This window comes from Phodopus roborovskii, unplaced genomic scaffold (assembly GCF_943737965.1).
Source record: "Phodopus roborovskii unplaced genomic scaffold, PHOROB, whole genome shotgun sequence".
NCBI classification, from domain to species: Eukaryota; Metazoa; Chordata; class Mammalia; order Rodentia; family Cricetidae; genus Phodopus; species Phodopus roborovskii.
In genome coordinates, this window is record NW_026126416.1 from 10,864,373 (window position 1) to 10,884,533 (window position 20,161).

The following is a 20,161-nucleotide window of genomic DNA, read 5'->3' on the forward strand; positions in this document are numbered from 1 at the left end:
TCTGGTATGCTGGCACAGAGACAGGAGGATTCCTGATACTAGTCTTGGCCAGCTAGTCTTGCCAAATTAGTAAGCTCCAAGTTCAGTGAGAGAACTGGTCTAAAAATATAAGGTGAAAAACAATAGAAGAAGACAGCTGTGCCAACTTCTGGTGTCAACCAGCACACTTGTGTACATCATACACATATGTTCACACACACACACACACACACACACACGATAATAAAATTAAAAGCATAAGCAATGACTTGGAGCCTGGGTGTAGGTGTCATTTATCTGGGGTGGAGAGGCCTTGCCAGGTGTTCACAGGAAGCAGGAACACCACTCCTTCAGGCAGGTGGAGCTCTGGCGGGCTTCGTGCTCCGTGGCACCGCAACAACAGATGATCCACCTCTGGAACTCCGCCTCATTTTTGTGCATCAGAAGGAACTGTCCCAGCAGTATGTAGGCCTGGGGAGAGGAACAGGAGGGAGGAAGGCGGGGATATCAGAGTCCCATTCAGGTGTACCTGCTCTCCTCCGACCTTCAGTACTGGGTTGACAGCCGAAGGTGGGGAGGGGGGTGGCTCAGACGGGAGGAGTCAGTCCTCAGGCCAACTCCTGATAAGCCCTGGAGAGAGGTGAGATCAAGTTAACCACACGTGTCTCTCAGGTCTGGTCTAGGGACTGCCATCCTGCAGTGACATCTAGGCCTTAATCTCAAACTTGAAAAAGTTCTCTGGGGTTTTGTAAAAGCAAAGTTTCTGACCCAGCATCTAAAACCAGGGTGGGATACAAGGATGCCCATTTCTAATAGGCTCCCAGGTGAGGATGGTCCAATGACAGCAGTTTGGGGACATAAGGGATAGGCTGCTAGCATACCTCTGAACTTTTAGGCCTGTCATTTAATCTTTTCTTTGGTGGTGGCGGCGGCAGTGGTGGGTATATATGTGCACTCTGTGAACTAAATCTAGTGTCTTGCATGTGCTAGGCAAGTAGTCTACCAGTGAGCTATATCTGCAGTCCAATTATTCCTTCTTCAAAATACCTACAAAGCCAAGCTGGAGTGTGGCTCCTTAGCCCACTGCTTTCTCAGTGGCTGGGATATAGGGTACCTCAACCTCAGCACCACTAGTATACTGGATGATTCTGCATTGTGGAGACTATCCTATGCATTGCAGGACATTTAGTAGCATCTATGCTATCCCCTGGATGCCAGTAGCATCTTCTTCCAAGACAGAAGCAAACGTAAGAATTTCCAGATATTGTCAAGAAATCTTTTTCGCTTGAGAACCACTGCAGGTGTGCCTGGCTAATGAAGGCCATGGTGGCATCCATTTGGCTTTGCGAAGGAGATTCACAGAACCCGAGGCACTGCCCTGCCCTGCCCTGCCCTGCCCTGCCCTGCCCTGCCCTGCCCTGCCCTGCCCTGCCCTGCCCTGCTAATGAGTGCTTGTCAAATGGAATGGCAAGAGAAGATACAAAAGCTGAGGACTGTCATCCCCGATGCAGACAGCATAAATCATGCTTAACCTTGACCCTCTTTTTCAAGCCTCAAACTGGAACTGGATCACTGGACCCTCTCCTCTCTCTGAATGAGCTTTTCTTCTTCACAGACTGAGCAACAAGCTACCAATTTCCCTGTCTCTCCAGTCTATGGACGGCTAAGGTGGAGGCTCTAATAGTTCAAAATTAAATAATAAACAAATCTCCTCTAATAATTATATATAATTTCCCGGTCCTGTTTCTCTGGAAACTCCTGATAATATAATTCCCGAGAATATCTGTGAATAAAAAAACCACACGAGCATAGATGTATGAAAATGCCACCACAGAAGCCGGTACTTTGTATGCTAACTCTAAAACTTAATTTAGAAAGTTAGAGGCTAGGGAAATAGATTAGTGAGTAAGATATTTTCTGCACAAGCAAGAGGACCTGAGTTCAAGTTCTGAGTACTCACATAAGAAGCTGCCTGTGGCCATGCATGTACCTCTAACCTTAATGCTGTGGGGCTCAGAGATTGCTGGGGCTTGCTGGCCAACTGCCTAGCTCCAGATTCAGGGAAGACCCTGTTTCAAGAAAGTTAGACAGACAATGATAAAGCAGGGTAGTTGATATACTATTCCAGACTCTGCATGTACACCCACATGCATGTAACACACATAACACATACGCACCAAAACAAACATAGAAGACACCCTGATTCTTGGTTATCTTGCAATTTTGCAGTCATGAGTTTTCTGCCTGCTTGTCCCCTACAGCTCTCACACCTTCACCAGACTGTTATTAGCAAGGAGCAAAACAGTAGAGTGATGGAGGTAGCCACAACATGGCAGAGGCTGTATTTCAGGTCACAGTACATATCCATCTCTGGGACTTGGCTTGAGGACTCTCTCTAGCATAGAAGGAAGGAGACCCAGTTTCTATCCACAACTTCAAGATCTGGGCCCTTCCAAGAAAACTTGCAGGGGTTAATTTGAAAAGAGAAAGGAGCTATGGACTTCCATTTTCTTTTCTTTTCTTTCTTTTTTTATTTTTTTTTGAGACAGGGTTTCTCTGTATTGTTTTGGAGCCTGTCCTGGAACTAGCTCTGTAGACCAGGCTGGCTTCGAACTCATAGAGATCCACCTGCCTCTGCTGCCTGAGTGCTAGGATAAAAGGCATGAGCCACCAATGCCCCCCCAGCTTGCAGTGGTCTTAAGGCACAACTTCATTTGAAAATATATAGAGAAAACCCAATGTCTTAGCACAACCTCATTTTTAAATCGGTATCCTCCCATTTTTACTGGTGGATTTTGCTGAGATGGTTTTAAATCAGTATTTTGAAGCACTGGTGTTCACTAAGTGTTCACTGGGGGCCGTGCTGCAGTTGTGGAAACGTCTAGGTGAGTACAACAGGGTTCACTTCGAGCTTCACACGAGAAGAAACATCAGTGAGATTTGTAATGACCGCTGTAGGGCTTAGGGGCTTAGCCCAGTAGCACAGTTCTCTCCAAGGCACAAGGTCCTTGCTTTGGTCCTCAGCATCAAGAGGAAGGATGACAAATAGCAAATGATCCTTTTGAGCCCATTCGAAGTCCACCCTATTAAACTAACCCATTGATTCTCATGGGTGCCCTGACCACTCTATTCTTTAGATGGTGTTCCAAACAAGGGACACCTGAGGGGTTGAGTCTTCCTCCTCCTCTGCCCACCCTGTTCTTCCATATTCCAGCCATCTGGAAACATCCAGTCTGGAGACAAAGGTATCCTCTGCCTGCCTCTGAGGCTGGCCATGGCCTCAGCTGGTGTGGTAATCGGAGCCTCTGCAGGCTGCAGGGCTCAGCAGCCAGGAAGCCCAAGAATGTGTGGCAGGCGGGACCCAGGCAAGCTTTCCAGGAACATGGCAGGCGGGAGAAGGGTCTCTGAGCCAAGCTGCAATCTGAGCCTCCATCCTTCTGGGCTTTCCCTGGAGTCCCACGCTGGCATCTTCCAGAGAGCACAGAGATGGACTGCCTTCTCGCTCAATCTTCGAGGACTTCACATTGCTCCCCAGGGAAGGGGGAGTAGTCCATGGCTCTTGTCACAACCCTGTTCTATGCCTCTTTGGTTTCCCTACTACCTCTAGAAAATGAACCTCTAACCAGAAATCCTGAGGCAAGCAGAGTAGTATAGAATCACAGACACCCCAAGCAGGACTTTCTACCTTCATTCACCCTGGCCAGCAGCCATGCCACAGCCTGGGACAAACATTTTTTCCTGTAGTAACAGATGGTGGCTCAAGGGCAGACTTGCTCTCAACTCCAAGTCCATACAGAGAAACTCTGCCAGGGTCTTCCCCCAAGCTGCGTGAACTGGTCTCTTATGACTAGTGTCCTTGTTAAACGGCAGTTATTTGAATCTGCACAGAGGCTGATCCGTGTAGTTGCCTGGGACCCTGCACACAGACCATCCACAGACTCCTTTTAATGCTATGCTGTCTTATTTATACTTCATTTCAGCCCAAAGGCTGGGAAGCGATAGGCCTTAATACATTTAAACAAAAGGTCTCATCTTGTCATTCTGCATCAGACCCTGAAAAATAGGTAGCTGGCTCTAATCTGCACTCATTAAAATGTTGAACCTTCATCATGGCACCTGGCCTTGTCAGACAGATGAGATATTGTGGTGTCTCTTATTATCAAACTTCTAGCACATTCCTTTGCCCTTGATCAGCAGTTCCCAGGCCCCAGGACAGAGTATCCCTCCCATTGTTGCAAGATACTGCTGCAATTATATGGCTTTTCTGGTTTCCTTTCAACAAAGATGCACGCTTCAGTCTCCAGTGACATGTTCAGGGGCGACCTCGCAAACCCAGTGTTTCTCAGTCCCTTCAGGCTTAAAGCACCAAGTCTTCGGTGTGAGTGCTCAATCCATAGCAGGTTCTGGCCCTCCTTTCCCTTCCCTATGCTCCTGACATATGCTCATATTGTTACATGATTCATTTATTTTAAAAAAATTAACTTTCACTGGATCCCTTGTATTTTATCTCATCACACTATGCAGAGTAACCTTCAAACTTAAGTGACTAGTTCCTTGCAAGGTTCATCTGTCAGATGGTAGGGTCCAGTGCCTGCAGAGGACAGGAGAAACCAGGTTTCTCAGCAGTTCAGCATCGAGAACCTAGGGATATGAGGAAGGCAGCAACTGGGAGTCCTGGGGCCTCCTGGTCCTGAGCTCAGCCTTCTGGCCTCTTCAAATTACAACAGAGTGACTTTGGGATGAGATTGGTTGTTTCAAGGACCCTGAGTTGGAAGAGGGTGGGTCCACTGATGCTCATGCTCACAATCTGACTATGTGTATGTGGCAGCGAGTAGGGAGACAGAACTTCAGCCTGGCTGTGGCAGGTCTAATACCATGTGCATGATGGACTTCCACTCGCGTTATCCCTTTCTACCCAGCAGCTCTCCTGCCACTGTTAATTCTTGGCCAATGCTGTCCAGAAGTAATAAGTAAGCCAGCCACGTAAGTAATGTCAATGTTTCTAGAGGCCACAGAAGGAATAAGGCATAAGAAAAAAGATGAAATGCATTCCCATAATATACTTTATTTTCTTTCATATTTTAAAAATGTCATTTCAGTGTGTAATCAATAAAAATGTTAAGAGATGTTTCACATTCCTTTTTAGGGGAAGGCTTCAGCATCAAAGAGCATGTTTGATACCTTTAGCCCATCTCCATGAAGATAAGGGCTTGGCAGACACAGGGCCAGTGGCTACCATTTTGTGTTTTAGGTCCTTAGGCCAGAGTTGATTGCCCAAGTGAACAGCAGGTGCTGAGAAACCAGAAACCATTCACATTTATTTGGCCTCTAAGCCCCTGAAGAGGTTCAGGTGAGTCAATAGTTAATGTTTTCTTCTTCTTAAAAAACAAAAAACAAACAACAACAGCAGCAACAAACCTTGTGTGCAAGAGAAAGGAGGGAGGGAGGAAGGGAGAGAGAGCAAAGAAGTATAGAGAGCTTGTGTGTGGGCGCCTATGTGCTATAGCCCACAGGTGTAGAGGTCAAAGAACAACCTCAGGTGTCAACCATTGCCTTCCAATTTGCCATTGTGTAAGATAGGAGTCTCCTGTTTCTGTCTCCCAACTTGCTGCATGTATGTATTATAGACATGCTATCACACCAGGCTTTGCATGAGTTCAGGGGATCATACTCAGGCATGGCAAATGATGTACTCCTTCAGCCATCTCCCTAGCCCACGTTTTCTTTTTGCTGTCAGGCTTCACTCTGTTGCCTAGGCTGATCTTGAATTTGTAGGCTGAAATAACTGTCTTGTCTCAATCTCCCAGGTCACTGAGACTGCAGGCACACATTCCTGCACCCTATGAGTCACAGTATTAAAAATCATTAACCATGAGGGGTCTGCTGTAGTTAAGGCTCTGGGGGTAGAGGAGGAGACATTCATTCCCCTTGTAAAATGCCAGCCGTTTGCTGGAGAGATGAAGTACGGGCAGGGGAGAAGGCACTAGAAGGACTGATGAGAGTTAGGGCAGATGTCTCAATTTCAGGCCACACCCCTGGAGAGGTGGTAGATGGGAGGGGGCCTCCTTGCTGACTAATTAATGACTTCTTGTTCCCCTTGTGTTCAGCTTCCTGGTGGCTCTGGAGAAAGCTGGTGACCTAATAAAGAGCCCGGGTAAGCAGGTGTGAGGGCAACCCAAGAAGCTGCATTCCACCAGGTATTTAGCAAGGGCACTGAAGGAGCTGAGGGAGCCAGTGCCCCTGGGAAAATGCCAAGAATGTTTTGCCAAGAAGTGTGGCCCTGAGGCAATGTTTGCTCAGGGCAAAGATGAGAACTCAGCCTGGGGAGAGAAGAAGAAAATGATGGTTGTACCTCAACAGAGGCCGGTAAAGGCAGAGCACAGGATGAGGCCCTGAAAGACCCCTCCCTGCAGGCAGAAAATGAGCACCCCACATATGCATTTTCCTTGGCTAACCCTGAGATCCCTGACTTGTGGAATCTGCTTATCCTGGATGCTGTCATTCTGGCCATGCCTACAGATCCATCAGCATCCTGATGCATTTGTTCATCTTGTAGGAGACACACCTGGGCATCTTGGGGACTCTTATGGGCCCAGTCATGTCTGATGGGTCCCTGGAGCTGATGTAGAATATAACTATCACACACACACACACACACACACACACATACACACACACACACCCCAAATCTTAATCTAAGACCCTTCCTGCTGGGTATAAGTCTTGTTGTGTTGTTTGATAGTATAATCTATGGCCATTCTTATTACCCCTGGGGACCTCAGAAAGCCAACTCCCAAAGCTGCTCTGTATTTTAATTTTATCTGATTGTGTTACTTTGTGTTGTGTTGTATCTTAAAGTGGTGTTGGATAAGGTCCTCTCAGAGGATGAGCAAGAGCTAGCGCTGAGTCACACCTGCCATGTCTGACCTCCAAAGGTAGAGCAACTCAAAACAATGGACAACAATTACCAGTCCCCTCCAGTGTCAGGAGTCGGTAGCTCTGGGAATGATCAGGAACTTGAAGGCTGGACACTGTGCTGGCCAGCTGGTCATGAGCATAAAGAGAGCTCTTGTCTGTGGGCCAAGATGTCCATAGGTACTCCCTATTGCCCTGACTGTGCATGTCAGAGTCAGAACCTGAAAAATGTCCATTTATTTATTCATTCTGTCATCTCTGCCCCATCTGTCTCTCTACCTACAATCCTGACTTGGAACAGAGTTGATCTGGAGGAGGCAAAACTACAGGGCCACAAAACAAAGCAGAAGTTGTTGGGGAAAGAGGATGCTGAGTTTCAAGGCACAGGGAATGGCTGGAGAGTTGGGACCGCTCTTTTGTCTTGTGTAATGGCTACCTGACCATGCATTTGCAAAAACTTATAGGACAGCTGTGTTTAGCAGCATATGTCTGTAACATACAGGAAAATAAGATAGAAGAACAACAAAATTGAAGCTATCCTAGGCTACACAATAACTTGAAGTCCAGCCTGAATCTCATAGTAAGACCCTATCTCCAAACAATGGGACAGACAAAAGTCATAGAACTATGTGATAAAAAGGGATAAAGTCACTGTATACCTCAATAACAAATTTTTAAATGGTGAGTGTAAAGGAACAACACAATTATGGAAACATGGTAGATAGCAAAACAATGGGCACCTTTGGGATGGGGTTTGCTCTGGCTGGGTAGAGGTCTTGGAGGCCATCTGGGATTTGGGAGGTGTCCAGTCCCTGGACCTAGGTGGTAGGTATATGGGCATATCTATATGGAAACACACTGGGTCCAACACTGTACTCTACACAGTAGAGGAATGTGTTGCTTTATCTTCATTGTCAACATATCTGGACTTAGAAATCCTCTAGGAGATACATGTTTAAGTTTCTCTGTGAAGTTGTTTTAAGAGAGAATTAACTGGATGCAGGATGAGCCATGTGAACGTAAGTTGCACCATCCTGTGCATGGAGCCCAGAGTAAAAGAGGGCAAAGGAGAAAGACAGTTGAGTGTTGGCATTCTCCTTCCCCTGCCTCCTAACAATGTTATGGACCATGCCTCCCCCACAATAATGACTATGTGACTTTGAACTGTGAGCCAAAATAAATGTTCCCTCCTTAAGTTGCTTTGAGTTAGGTATTTGGTTACAACCAAGGGAAAATAACTAATGCAAAAAAATTATTTCTTTAAAGAAAAATATATTTAATTTAAAAAATTCTCCCATGGTCAGACTTGCCTGCTTCATTTGGCTGCTTGGAGATGGTCCTCCCCCTTTATCAGGGAAGAAAGCATCAAGTCCCCTCAGCTCCACTCTGACAGTACCACAAAGTGATATTCACTTGGCTGAGTTAGGGGATGGGATTCATAGCATGTAATAACAGGTACAGTGTAGCATTCCAGTCAGAAACCATGGGCCCAAACTTTAGGATTTGGGCATAAAACAAATATAATGTCAGGTACATATACACATGCAATGGTCCTGCCCACCAAATGTTTTTGTTATATTTGTGAAAGATAACTTGATCATTAATGGCATTGCCCTTGGAAGGGAACAATATAGTTCTCATGGGACCCTGATTGGGTCTTAAGAGAGCAATTTGTATAAAAAGGGCATGAATGGGGCCTTGGAGACAGAGCTTGTGGCAGAGGACATGCTTAGCAAATGTAAGTCCCTAATTCAATCCAAAGCCCCCAAACAAATGAGTAAACAAGAGAGCAGAATGGTCCCTTTCCATCCTCTCTCTGGCTCTCTGTTTCACCGTGATCTGCTCACACCAGCTCCTGCCCATGATACCATCCTGCCATGCTGTGACGTGGCTGGGAGAGTCCTCACCAGAGGCCAGACACATAATGCTGCCCAATAGTGGACTTTCAATCTCCAAAACTGTGAACTAAGTAGAAATCCTTCCTCTATTAAGTTTCTAGAGTTGAATATTTTGTTATAGCAATGGAAAGTAAACGAATCCCTTCCATTTTCACTGGCTAACCCTGAGGCCATCCTTAGGCTAGGAATGAATCTTAGAATGACTCTTATCTCCTCACCCAGGTGCAACTCCCAGGATGCTGGTTCTCAACATGCCATTGTCATGCTGGTGCCCTGACAAGAGACAAGCGAGAAGCCATGGGCCCTTTCTTGGAGGCAGAGAGTACACCCACGTCATTGGTCCTGACAATTCTGTCCCAAATTTCAGTAGCAGGCCTATCTCTATCAAGTCCTGAGTGCTTGAGTACTGAGTTGCCTCTATCAGCCTTTGCTGCTCTGCACAGAAACAGTTCTATTTGCCATCATCTACAAGCCTTGGAGGCTCCTAAGCACATGAGGTCAGTGGCAGTGAAGTCTGTGGCACCCTGCCAAGTGGCAGCTTTTTTCTCTGATGGCCACTCACTGGGGCACGTGGCAGGGGCTGCCATTTGGCTAAGAGGAAAATGGGTTAGAAAGAGGAGATAGAGAAGAAAAAACAGCACACCTTGTTGAAACCTTTGGTGACCAAATTGATGGCAAGCTCACGGCTGATTCCATCCACCCAGGCCACATCCTTCTCCCCAATTGGTTCAGAGAGGAAGGCTCGAAGCCTAGGAGACATGTGGTCCATCTCCTGCATCAGATATGGGGAGGAGAAAGGGTTAGGAGATGTCTGATTGCTCAGACTACATTGGACATTGGGGAGGTCCCTCCACCCAAGGGATAGAGGGTAACAGATGGCTGACTGGAGTCTGTCATTCAGCATCTCCCCGGGGACTTTTAAACGCCAGGTGTGCTGTCCTGTGCCAGAGGTGCTTCCATTCCTATCAGGATGGAGGAGAAGTGTGCTGATGGCTGTGGATGAGTTAGATCAGTCCAACCCCATGACAACTGAAGGTGAGCTAAATGTTAAGAATTCCAAGCTCCTTCCCAACTCTTTCAGCCAACACACATAAACGATTTTGAGCTGGTAAGGTGACGCTGGATAAAATCACTGGCCACCAGGCTGACAGCCTGAGTTTACTTGTCTAAACCCATATGTGACAGTTAAGTTTTAGATGTCAACTTGCCACAATTTGGGGTTATCTGGGGAAATGAGCCTGTGTGGGGGATTGACTAGGTCAGGTTAGCCTATGGGCATCTATGCCTATATTGTACTATTGATTGATGTAGGACCTGGCCCACTGTGGGCAGCACTGCTCCCTAGGCAAAGGTTGCTGAACTATACAAAACAGAAGGAAGCTAGCGAGCAGGCAGATAGCATGAGTGCGTTCTTTTCTCTCTGCCCTGCTCTTGACTGTGAACGGAGCCTGACTAGCTGCTCGAGTTTCTACCTTGACATCCCTCAACAATGGTGACCTGGAATCGTAAGCTGAAATGAATCTTTTCCTCCCCATTGCTTTTTGTCAGTGTATTTGTCACAGCAACAGAAGTGAAGCTGACTTTTGATCACTATATGCCGACTGTGGCACATGTACCCACTGCCACAAAAACAATATAAAATTTTAAAAGAAAATGTCATAAGCAAACACATTGTTTTTTTTTTAAAAGAAATGTTTTCTTTGGCTAACTAACCCTTCCTCTCTCTTAGCCCCCTGATATTTTTTGTCGTATTGTAGCTTTTATCAGACTCTGTGATGGTGGGCAGATAAGGAACCCTAAAGGGCCAAATCCAGGCTGAGATTGGATGTGGCACAATCGAGGCAATTCCACTTCCTTATCAAGATTGTTGGCTTGGGAGATAGAGACAGGCAGATCTCAGTGAGTTCGAGGCCAGCCTGGCCTACAGAGTTCCAGGACAGCTCCAAAGCTACAGAGAAACCCTGTCTTGAAAACCCAAAAAAGAAAAAAAAGAAAGAAAAAATAGTAAGAAAGAAAAAAAAAAAAAAGATTCCTGGGAGTAGCCAGTACCCTGAATCTCTCCTGTGAGGTGTCTATAAGATGTCTACACTGGGGCTGGCCCTCAGCCGTAAGGCACTTGCCTGATGGTCATAAGCCCTGGATAGCTCCCCAGAAGCTAAAACAAATAAATGAAACCACCCAACAGCAAACAAACAAAAATCAAGCTCTCCATGCTCTGGACTCATCACAGTTTGAAATGCCCCCCCCACACACTTGTATTTTAAACATTTGGCCCCCAGTTTGAGGTACTATTTGAAGGCCATGGAGCCTTTAGGAAGAAGGGCTTTGCTCTAGCCTGTATTTTCTGCTTTCCACTCTGCTACAATGTGAGGAATCCCTGTCATATGCTCCCACCACCATGAGCTACTCCCATCATGCCTTTCCTGCCTCAGTGGACTGAAATGTTCTGAAACTGTGTCAGATATCCTGTCACAGGGGATGGGGGAGATATGCCCCCCTGGCTCCCTCTCTCCCAGCTTTATTGGACCCAAGCCCCTAGCCAATTAAATGAGGTTACTCCGCCCATGGTCATTGTCAATCTCCTCCCGAAATACCCCACAGACACCAGTTCTAAACACCTTTTAATCCAGTCAAATTAATGAAAATGGTAGAGCATGTTGCCTAGCATTTGAAACACCCTGGGTTAAATCCTCAAAACTAAGGGATTCGGGGAATATGCATTGCCTCATAGCATTGGCTCTATCCGCACAAGGTCTATATCCCAGCATAACCAGCTTTTTTGCTGAGCAAAGATCACCTCCTTCCTTGCTGCACTGGTTTGAACATCTCAACTGACCCCACACTGAAGGCTTGCTCATTGCAGCATCCTTTTCTTGTTTGTGTTTTCAGTTTCAGTTTGTGATTTGAGGGATAAAAGAAATCCAGTTTAAAATGGCTCACACAAGATCTAATTAGCACATGATATCAAAAAGTCCCAACATGGTCAGATACATTTGGACCAATGTAGCTCTCTTGACTCAGCCTTCCCTTGTTCTTAGCTTAAATTCTTCTGGGAAATAAGCTGGTTGCACCAGGGCCAGCCATGGCTTTTGCAAGTGCATTTCCTCTCCAAAAGGAAAACAATCTTTTTTTTCCCTACAAAGCCTTAACAAATGTGGTCTCTAGTCCATATTGTCATGTACAAGGCCCTAAACAGAACTTCCAGCCTGGTATGTGCTTCCTCTAGGATTGCAAAATGCATGTGCTGCCTGGGTAGCATGTGCTGGGTCAAAACTGGGTTGTTTACCATGTTGCTAGGGATAATTACCCAGCATCAGAACAGAGCATGAGAGTAGCTACCACATAACTCAGTAGGTCACGAGGACTCAAGGGCTGCCATTACCTCCTCATGGCCATCTCTCCCCACCGCAGCCCCTCCTTGGTACATAGGGTACCATGACACATAGTGGACCCTTGGCAACGTAAATGTGTGATCAGATGCATTCAGCCTCTCCATTGCCATCGCCACCCTCCTGACCTTTCTGCGAAGCAGATCTCCTCTTGTAAGCCTTCTTGACTTGCGATTCGTTTTGGAATACTTTGAGTTGAAACAAAATTCTTTGAGAAAAGATGGATCCGAAGGCTCTGATTTTAGAGGGCACTATGTGTCAGCAGACCCTAGGAAGAAGAGAAGACAGGAGAGGCTGTGGAGGGTCTTCTGACATGGCTACTCAGATCTGTAGATGCCTGATCCCTAACCATGATATATGGAGGACACCAACCACTCTTTTTATTTCTGTGTTGTTTCGCAACACACAAGACTGCTTAGGGCTAACATTAGCAGATGAACTCCTCAGCACTGGTGGGTCTACAAGGTGATGGCTGGAATGAGTGGTCTGCTGGGCACAGGGCACAGGCCAGGCTCAGGATTTCTGAATGAGGAATAGCCTGGAAGTCCCATGGGGCCATGCCAATGCTACTGAGGGAAAATTCCACCTACTATCCACTTTAGCCATCTGTTAAGATAAACCTCACCCACTAGGCTTAAGAACAAATGGAAACTACAACAATGTTATCAAGGTGCCAGCCCCATCAAAGACTCAAACAATTTGCTGTTTGTTTTTCCCACAGTGGAACCCACTCAGCTCCTTGAAATAGCTCTGAACACCTCCAAGGGAGATGGCATGTGTGTCTCTCTTCTTAAGGCCCACAGCAGGGATCACGGTGAAAAGTCTTAGGATGACTTCAGAGGATCTAACTCCAGGGTGAATTGGCTTCACCAGGAGTAATTCTTGGTTGTCAAAAAGGGAGGCCAGTGGGTACCCGGGGTGGTGGTGGTGCTACTGGTATCTAATGGGTAAGTCCACAGACACTAGTAAACTTGCTCAGGATACATAGATGAAGAAACAAATTCAGGTGAGGAAGGCTTGGGTAGACTGTAGGGTAATGGCAGGGTAGCTTTGAGGGGTATTGAGAGAAAGCAGGGGCTGTTTGGAATGGGGAGACTAGGGGTTTGCTTTATAAGCATGGGACCTGGCCTTAGGAGGGAGGGAGAGAGAGAGAGAGAGCGCCCAGGTTCCCGTGTTGTTCTACAGACTGCCACACACATTTTATAAGGGAATGAAGATGTAGATAGAGGGCCGTTATTGGTTTTACATGTTGTAAAAGAATATAAAGGAAAGGAAACTGATTGGAAGCATGCTGAAAGTGCATAGTGTTCTGCTACATAATATCTCCTAGAAGCTTTTAAGGACTTGAGACACTGTAGGAATGGCAATTCATTTGTTTTCCTGAAGCTCTCTTGGACTGGGAGAATAGTTCTACGCATTTGTCCATATTGCTTTGCTTTAATGACCTTTATGTTATTACCAGGGGACAATACATACTGTGAGAGTGTTCTATTTTTACTAATAATGAAAATTGCTTGGTCCTAAACCACTACACACAGTTGATGGGATGTAATCAACCCAATCACTATGGAAGTGGTTGTTAGGAAGTTCCTCAAAAAAATAAAAACAGAATTACCACATGACCCAAATATACCTACCACTCATAGACATACCTGAAGGAGTCTAAGTCAGCATGCCACAGAAACGTCTACATACCCATGCTTACTCTAGCACTATTCACAACAGTCACAATACAGGACTAGCCTGGATGCCCATCAACAGATGAACGCATAAAGAAAATGTGGTATGTACACAGTGGGGTTTTATTCAGTCATGTCATCTGCTGTGGGAAAATGGGTACAACTGGGGATCATCCTGTTAAACAAAATAAGCCAGATGCAGACAAATACTGCATGCATTTTCCTATATGCAGAATCAGAGTTAAAAACAAACAAACAAAAACAGAGGGGGGAGTATTTGATAAAAAGAAAGGAATGGGGTGGGGGGAAGGTGTCAGGGAGAATGTGATCAAAATATGTTATATTCATGTGTAAAAATGTCATAATGAAGCACTGCTTTGTACATATTTTTTAAAAACACATGCAGCCCTAAATGTCAATAGTGGTGAGGTTAGAGACCCCGGGCTATAAATAGGAAATATGGATTCAGACACAGACAGTAGACTCACTTCCATCTCACAAAACCAGAAAACCTTCTCATGCAAGAGATCTGGGCTTTTGCCAGTTGTCATCTCGATAGTCTCATCAGGACCAGGTCCATCTGTCCTCTGGGTTCCAAGATGCCTACAGAATTTTCTCTGATCGCTTCTGCCCAAAGGAAGGTGACTCCGTTTCACCTTAGGTATTCCTAAAGGGACATCACCTTCCCTTAGTTTCAAGGCCTAGAATCAGACAACATGGCCAGCCTCCCCATTACTGGCCTGGAGGAGGACGTGGCAGGGTGGAGACCCAGCCTCCCTGAAACTCAGCCAATGGCAGTTTCTTGGCAGGGCAGGCAGAAGAGAAGAGCAGGTGCGGGAGAGTCAAATGGCAGCATCTTCTAACAGTGTAGCACAGACAAGGCTTCTGTCAAAGTCTGTGCAAGGACCACCTGGAGCCTGGCTGAAAACGCCATGGGCGGGGGGACAGCCCTTTGAGTCTGTGTTTGCAACAGGCTCCATGGAGGGGACAGGATTGCTGGCCCGCGAGTCATTCGCTGAGCAAATCACCGCATGATATTATGTATTCCTTTTATGTTATCCATCAAATAAAACTTGCTGTCTTGGCCTGGTGTGATGACTCAAAGGGGATAAAGGCAGGCACCACCAAGCCTGATGACTTGAGTTCCTTCTACAGGGAAGGAGGAGAGAACTGACTCTCAAAAATTACCCTCTGGCCTCCACGTGTGTTTTCATGACATAAATGCCCCAATCCCAGTGACTGTGATAAAATGTGTTTTTAGTCGTTTAACCCTCAGAAATGGTGAGTGTTTTCACAATGATGTGCAACCTATCTCTGGGCCTCTTCATTTTACAGATGCAGCCTCCATATCCACAATGACTTCCCCATCCTCTTTTGCCTACACCCTGCCCTTCAATTGTTTACTTTCTGGTCCCATGGATTGGCTGATCTAGACACTTTCTAAACAGGGAATCTCACAGCATCCTTTTGTGAAATTTTTCTTAGCACAACGTCTTCAAGGTTCACATATACTGTGGATTGTACTAGAATGGCCATCGTCTTTAAGGATGGATAATATTCGGTTATATGCAGCAGACCATACTTTCCCTGATTGCTTGGGTCACTCCTCACCTCTGGCCTGTGGGAGGATTGCTGGCATGAACACAGGAGCATAAGTGTGTCTCTGAAGTCCCGATTCCAGCTCTTTGGGTTACATATCCAGAAGCAGAAATGCTGCATTGCATGGTGACCCTATTTAGATGTCTTTTTTAAAGCAATCATCGTAATTCTGCATTTGACTGCACATTATACTCATGTGAAGATTTATACAAGTGACTTTTGTTTGACTTCTCTACCGGGGAAGACCCTGCTATCACAGGTGTTCTCTCGGTGGCTGCATTCTGAACCACAAAGGACTGCTTGGGGACACACTGGCAAGGAATGACCTCAGCCAGTTCTGGTTTGAGACACTCAGCAAGTCCCCTGCTTAAGTAAAGAATAAAGGAGTCAGTGGTTCCTCCTCCTGGTTTCTATTTATTTATCTTGGGATTTGGCTGGGCCTCCAAATCTTTCAAAACCCCCTTCCTGGAAGCTGGGCATGGCATCATGCACCTTTAGTCCCAGCACTCAGGAAGCAGAGCCATGTAAATATCTGTGACTTTGGTCTACAATGAAAGTTCCAGGACAGCCAGGGCAACAAAGTGAGACCACCCTCTTCAAACAACCAAACAAACAACCACAACAATAATACCTCCCTTGTAGCGTGTAGCATGTCTGAGATTTGAAAACCACTACTTCCTTATTTTTCTTAGACAGTTCTGGGCTACTTTGTTGGAATGATGGGCTTCAGCAGGGTGGGATTTTGTGTATGACTGATATGTCTGTGTCACCATATGGCACACTCAGCCCAGCTCCAAGGCAGTTAAGTGTTACCTCCAGACTACCAGGCACATGAAGACAATGATTCTCTGCCTACCCCACCTCCTCCATGGCTTTGAACTCAGAGACCTTCAGAGCAGGCAGTCCTTGGGAATCACCTGCTCCCTTTTCTTTCTTTCTTTTGAAATTAAAGAAATATTCCTGTATTTCAAAGGGAAATTTATCTGGATGTACTCATGTAGTGCTATCAAAGCAGAGTTACTCCAGGACTTTGGGAATGAGGCAAGATCACCGAGACCCGGGAGCATCTCCCTGGCCTCCAGTGTTCCCCTTATCCGTGTCTGATCTAACCTAAATCATTCCGCCTACTGGGAAACCAAGGCTCAAGAATTGAGTCCTTGTGCTGGGGACCATGCATCTGCTGAGCAGCCTGACTTTCTGTCTCCGGGTGGAGTATCCCTCTCTGGGGACATGCAGTAGCCTCTGGACTGCTGCAGTTGGGCACAAGATCGAGTACTTGGCTACCAGATACCATCAGAGCAGCTGCAAATGCCTTGGCACAATCCTGCCAGGGAAGACCCCCCTCCCCCCCATTACAGGTGTTCCCTCTGTGGCTGCATTCTGAACCACAAAGGACTGCTCCGGGAGGACACCTGGCAAGGAATGACCTCAATCAATTCTGGTTTGAGGCACTCAGCAAGTCCCCGGCTTAAATAAAGAATAGAGTCAGTGGGATTTAATCACAATTCCCAAAGGAACTACCTTCCCTCACAAACTCCACACCATTTAAAGGTCATTTTCAAAGGCTACATAATGGGTTTTAAAGAAGTATGCCGCCCCCCCCCCACATAGAGAGGGGTGAGATGGAGGGACTTCAGGGATGTCATGCAGATGCTTATCTAGGGTTTGGCGTGCAAGCTGCAGTTGGTGCATTCTAGCAGGTGTGTCTACCCCTTGACCAGTAAGGCCACATGTACTGAGGACAGCTACCAGTACCAATGGCAAACTTACTTAAAGCAGTATGAGCTCTTCTTTTGTATTTTTTTCAGGGGGAGGGGAGAAGAGTGAGGAACTCGATTGTGTACTTTTTGAGCATAAACTTCGTAAATGACAACATGTATCACAAAGGCCAAAAGGTTGGACCTGATGCAACAGGAATTCAAAATGGAACATCTCTCAGGAACTGAAAATGAAGTTTATAATTCTCTGAGAATTGTATCAGATGACACAGAATTGCCACTCATTAGAACAATTTTTTTTTTCTTAAAATGTGAATTGGAAAAGAACAGTGTTTCACAGTACCTTATACAACCTCTGATTTTAAGTGCATCCAATTAATTATGAAACCAAGCAGCATATACAAAGCCATTTTATCTGTGTCCCTAAAAGTTTTTATATCCAAATGGCTAAAAATCGTCCTTGAGAGGATTTGCTTTCCAAAAGAGTGAGAAATTTATCTTATTTTCACGTTTGTTGCTAGGCCCCAATGGTACTGCCTAGATCAGAGGACTGAGATATTAAAACGTAAACCTCCCATTTGGCCTTGTGAGAGGTCCAGAGAAGGAGTTACAAGAAATAGTATGGGGCTATGGGTTCTGAAGGCATTAGAAATGCCACCAGTAGCTCAGTGGCTGGCATGTATGTAGTCCTGGGTTCAATTCCCCTGTAGTGACCAAAACAGGAAAAACAGAATGCTATTATAAGTATTTTGTCAAAAAAAAAAAAAAAATACTGTGGAGGGCCGGAGAATTGGCTTAGTGATTAAGAGTACTTGTTGGTCTTGCAGGACCTGGGTTCAATTCCTAGCACTGACATGGCAGCTGACAACTGACTGTAACTCTAATCCCAGGAGGCCTGGTGCCCTCTTCTGACCTCCACAAGCATGAGGCATGAATGTGCTGCACATACATATGATGGGAGATGTCATTCTGTAAATATGTTTCTCATACTGGTTAATGAATAAAGCACTGTTGGCCAATAGGAAAACAAGAGAGGAGGGACTAGGAGACAAGGAGGAAGTAGGAAGTAGGAAGGAGGAGACAGCATGGAGACCAGACGCCAGCCGGCTCTCCGTTCAGACCACATGGAAATATAGATTAACAGAAATGGGTTAATAAGACAGAGCTAGCCGATAAGAAACAAGTAACTGACCAACAGCATTATATCTAATATAAAGTCTCTGTGTGTTAATTGGGGGCTGGCGCCGCGGTGGGTCCAGGCTGGCAGGAAAACCTACTCCTTACATACATACAAGCAAACACTCATATATATAAAATAAATGTCTAAAATACTTTTAATGTTGTGCATTGTCAAGGCTGGGCCATCAACACTGTCATGATGAGAAGGGAGTGCATAAGATCCTACCCTCCCTGAAGAGCCACAAAGAAGTTCATGGTTGCTGGAGAGGGGGAGTCATATTCCTCTGTGGTGTAGCCATTGGTATGCTGTCCTTGCTGAAGTAAACAATTCCTCCACCATGTTCATGGAAGCAATGCTAATAAAATACAATGTGGGACTGTGGGGTTGGGGGAGAAGAAGAAATGACAGGGAATTTGTGGGGAAGAATAAGGGGTTTGGTGGGAGTGAGTAGAGCATGGGAGAATAAAGTTAATGGGGGAACAAAATCAAAATACTTTGTTTATATGCATGAAATTGTGAAGGAATGATGTAAAAAAAAAAACTGCACAGAGTATATGGAGTATTTCTTATAGAATTTAATTTCAAGAAAAAAAAATGTACCTTTCTAAATAGGTGTATTCCACTTCTGTGATAAAAAAGAATTTGCAATTGCTCTGTTTTCTGTTTTATATAGGTCACTAGGAATAGGAGACAGATAACTAAGGTAGCCCAGGTTAGCACCCTTCACCATAGTGTTCTAGTTGATTTCCTTTTGTTCGATGACTTCATTTTCCATACTTATTTTAATTTAAAATTTAAAACCCATGTATTCAGAGCACTCATACTTACCTCTCCTCCTTTCCTTTTCTACCTTGCACCCTGCCCCCCATCCCCAGTTTCTTGACACCTTCCTTGATAAGTAGCCTGGGCTGACATCAGACTCTTCATCCTCCTGCCTTACTTAGTCTCTGAGTGCTGAGGTCAGAATCATGCATCGCCATGCCCAGCTACATCTTTATTGAATGTGGTGTTATCATATAGTGGGTCTCAAAGATTCAGAGCCTGATAGATCAGGTTTGTCCATCCCAGCTAGGGGCAAGAGGATAACAAATTCAAGATCCATCGAGAAACTTATAATAATAAAATAAAAAGGGGCTGGGAATATAGTTAAGTGATAGAGTCCTTGCCTAGCTTACATGAGGCTCTGTGTTACTCTCCAGAAAAGAGAATGGGAGGCAGGAAAGGAGAGAAAGAAAAAGACAGACAGACAGACAGACACACACACACACACACACACACACACACACACAGAGAGAGAGAGAGAGAGAGAGAGAGAGAGAGAGAGAGAGAGAGAGAGAGAACTTAAAGACATGATGAGTATGAAACCCTTCTAAGGCAAGCACGTTAGGAACATCCAGTATCCAGCCTATAGGCATAGAACAGTGCAGGGCTTATAGCCCCAGACAAGAAAAATCATGAGAATAAGAGCCACAGGTTGTCCCTCCCATTGGTTTGCAGTGTGATGACAATGGATAGACTGTACTGATGCAATTGACCTGGATGGGATAGGCACACTCCCACACCCACTGCACAGAAGTCTGAGGGAATGCTGCCTACCAGTCACTGCTATTTCCTGGAGCTCTGTGCCCTTATCCCCACTCTTCAGTCTATGGCTTCTCCCTTCAAGCAGCCAGTCTCTCATAGAGAAAGAATGAAAAGAAGGGTGGTGTTTTCCCTTCCTTTTGTTGCTGTGATAAAATACTCTGACCTAGAGTCACTTGGGGAGGAAAGGGCTCTTTTGGCTACCACTCCTAGGTCACAGTAC

General features: G+C 45.6%; 1 protein-coding gene across 1 annotated transcript; it reads right to left on the minus strand.

Moving 5' to 3' along the window:
* Nucleotides 1–287: 287 nt before the first annotated feature.
* Nucleotides 288–12,403, minus strand: Banf2 (BANF family member 2). The gene is made up of 3 exons (XM_051183124.1): nt 12,310–12,403; nt 9,436–9,564; nt 288–450 (listed from the first exon to the last, which is right to left on the minus strand). Exons 2-3 carry the CDS (start codon nt 9,559–9,561, stop codon nt 304–306), a joined length of 273 nt encoding a protein of 90 aa, XP_051039081.1. The 5' UTR covers nt 9,562–9,564; nt 12,310–12,403; the 3' UTR covers nt 288–303.
* Nucleotides 12,404–20,161: the final 7,758 nt, after the last annotated feature.